Genomic DNA, 2,559 nt, shown 5'->3' with positions numbered 1-2,559 from the left:
CGTCGCACGATTATCATCTAGTGTTTCCCGCACAAAGTCAATTCCCTTTAACTGACTATTACTATGTGGCTCCCTATATAAGAAATTATCACAATAAAATAATGAACCCAAGACGCCTCCTGTTGTGGCCATACGTAAACTACTTGACTCGACAGTATTGGTGGTATCACCATTTGAACCGATGGTATCAGTCGTATCATCTGAATCAATAGTAATCGTGGTATCAATTGTATCATCTGAATCCATATGACCTGCTTATAAATTCATATTAGTCCTATATATCCATCTAACCAAAAATATTAATCACAATATCCATCCAATAACAAATAAAATATCAAATATCCATCAACAAAAAATATATGATCTAAACTTCATAGTATATTACACCATAACACATCCAAAAAGTAACCAATGTATATTGCACCTTAGAAGTGCATCATAAAACCCACATAAAATATTAAAGTAACATATAAAGATGTCTAAACATCTTTCCCAGTCATAAAATCAGACATCTCGTCCTCCAGCCACCCAAGACGAACCTCTGCTGATCGTAACGCACAAAATATTTCTCTGAATTGTTTGTTCTTACCAAACATCTTCAATGCAAAACGATAAAGATCACTCCTGGGGGTTAAATCTGGTAGTTCATCTAAGAGAGACACCGACTCTTGAATACTGCCTTTCTTAATATTAGTGGGAGTGGGAATGGGATTGGTAGCAGCATATGTCTGAACATGAACTGCATCTGCAAGCTTCTCCAATGACTGGCTAATTTGCATTGCAGTAGTCTTCTTCTGCCTACGACCATGAGGTGGTAGATGATCACCACTTCTACGTCGAGCAGGGAATGTGGGTAGGGGTACAGTATGGTTAGCATCATCCTCCTCAAACTCATTATCAGCATCAGGAGTAAAGTCTAAAGGTGTATCAGACTCTGGAGGTTGGGTCGCCATAACATCATCTAGATCATCCGCATCAAGATTCTCATTCTGAGGTGTTGATGCAGATGGCATTGTACCAGATGCAGGCGACCACATGCGACTACCAGTGGCATATGTGCCTCCAAAAATGTAATCTAATTGTTGCGCAAACTTCAGAGGTTCCTTTCGGAATATTGCATCTTTTGGATGATGCTATAAAAAATATAAACCCTAAGTTACATAAAGAAACAAAAATTTTAAAATAAATAAAAGGTCAAATTAACAAAAAAATGTACCTCCAACCACCCATCCCACCACTCATCACTTGCATCTAATATGCCAGTCTCAATATCATAGGAGACGCCAGTATTCGTGCAAATCTTATTCCAACGTCCCCAAATGCCTTTTTGTCTATCCCATTTGTTCTTCATTTGCCCTCTATCGTAATAAGCGTTTGTTCTTTTATTAAACTCCTTGACCAAGAAATCATAACCGGTCTTGTCAAGTACTTTATGCGGTTTCCTCCCCTTCTTAACTAAGTCATAATAGATCTCGACCCAAACTTCATGTTGTTTGGGTGTCCAATCTGCTTTCGTACTCTTTGAACTGTTATCTTTCATCTGCCAATGGTAATAACAAAAGTAGCGCATAGAATGGAACATGTCATATTCTATTTCAATAATATAACATGATTCATTGGTTGAACAATAATTGTTGTGTGTGTGTGTGCGTGTGTAAGTTAAAGAAAAAAAATATATATTTTAACTTTTGCATAATGTATAATCAAAGAGAGAAACCAGGAGGCAATGTCAGGTTACCATATAGATAGCCGGAAGAACGCACAGTTCTCAGTCCCACGGTGAGGGAGCCCTGTGTTCTCAATCTTTGACTGTACAACGTACAGTAATTGTTGTGTGCGTGTGTAAGTTAAACAAAAACATATATAAATTTTTGAACTAACAATCAACAGATGAAACTGAACAATCACAAGTTTTTTATTGACATAGATGAATGCAACTAGAAACAACAGATCACTAAGGATGTTAATGCATCATATCTCATCCAAAATTCAATCGAATCTAATAGATAGAAATTATATCTTCAACAAAGTTAATATTATCACATTGAATTCCAAGAGTTCTCTCAACAAGTAGGGATTAGGCCTCATCAAGTATAGGTCTCATTCAAGATAATGTGTATCTGGACATCCAAGAAGATAGATCTACAAAAGTACTCAATGAAACACTAAAACCCAATGAATTTAAACAGAATCAAACATAAAATAAAGACAATCCAATGTTTTGCCATAACAAGAAAGAAAATCTAAACCACAAACCAAACAAAAAGTAACCAGAATGCTTAGCATCCTCATGTCTTCTCAACTCCAACTAATCATTGAAGATGGATGAACATGTGGGTTCCCTTAATACATTTAATTGGAATTTTATTATAGCGGTTTAAACATTTAAGTGGTCTAGAATTTCCCTACTTTTGAAAAGGGATAGCTTTCACATGTTTCATGGATTAATGATCACTCAATGGAGTTACATGCTTGTTTTTTAACCTTTGGAAGCCCTTTATTAAGGCTTGATTGGGAAACAACCATGGGGAACCTTTTAGCTATTCCTTTGCTAATGCT

General features: G+C 36.2%; 1 protein-coding gene across 1 annotated transcript; it reads right to left on the bottom strand.

Moving 5' to 3' along the window:
- Positions 1 to 479: 479 nt before the first annotated feature.
- Positions 480 to 1,414, bottom strand: LOC147389385 (L10-interacting MYB domain-containing protein-like). Its single transcript, XM_086419857.1, has 2 exons — positions 1,217 to 1,414; positions 480 to 1,133 (listed from the first exon to the last, which is right to left on the bottom strand). Exons 1-2 carry the CDS (start codon positions 1,349 to 1,351, stop codon positions 480 to 482), a joined length of 789 nt encoding a protein of 262 aa, XP_086275983.1. The 5' UTR covers positions 1,352 to 1,414.
- Positions 1,415 to 2,559: the final 1,145 nt, after the last annotated feature.

This window comes from Akebia trifoliata, chromosome 12 (genome assembly GCF_017979445.1).
Source record: "Akebia trifoliata isolate Shusen 1 chromosome 12, ASM1797944v1, whole genome shotgun sequence".
Taxonomy (NCBI): domain Eukaryota; kingdom Viridiplantae; phylum Streptophyta; class Magnoliopsida; order Ranunculales; family Lardizabalaceae; genus Akebia; species Akebia trifoliata.
Note: the sequence above shows the minus strand (reverse complement) of the source record. Positions and strands in the feature narration are given on the sequence as shown.

Coding starts and splice junctions, on each gene's coding strand:
- LOC147389385 (XM_086419857.1), bottom strand. CDS start 1,351: ATGAAGAACAAATGGGATAGACAAAAAGGCATTTGGGGACGTTGGAAT. Junction 1,134..1,216: donor GGTGGGATGGGTGGTTGGAG/GTACATTTTTTT, acceptor TATTTTTTATAG/CATCATCCAAAAGATGCAAT.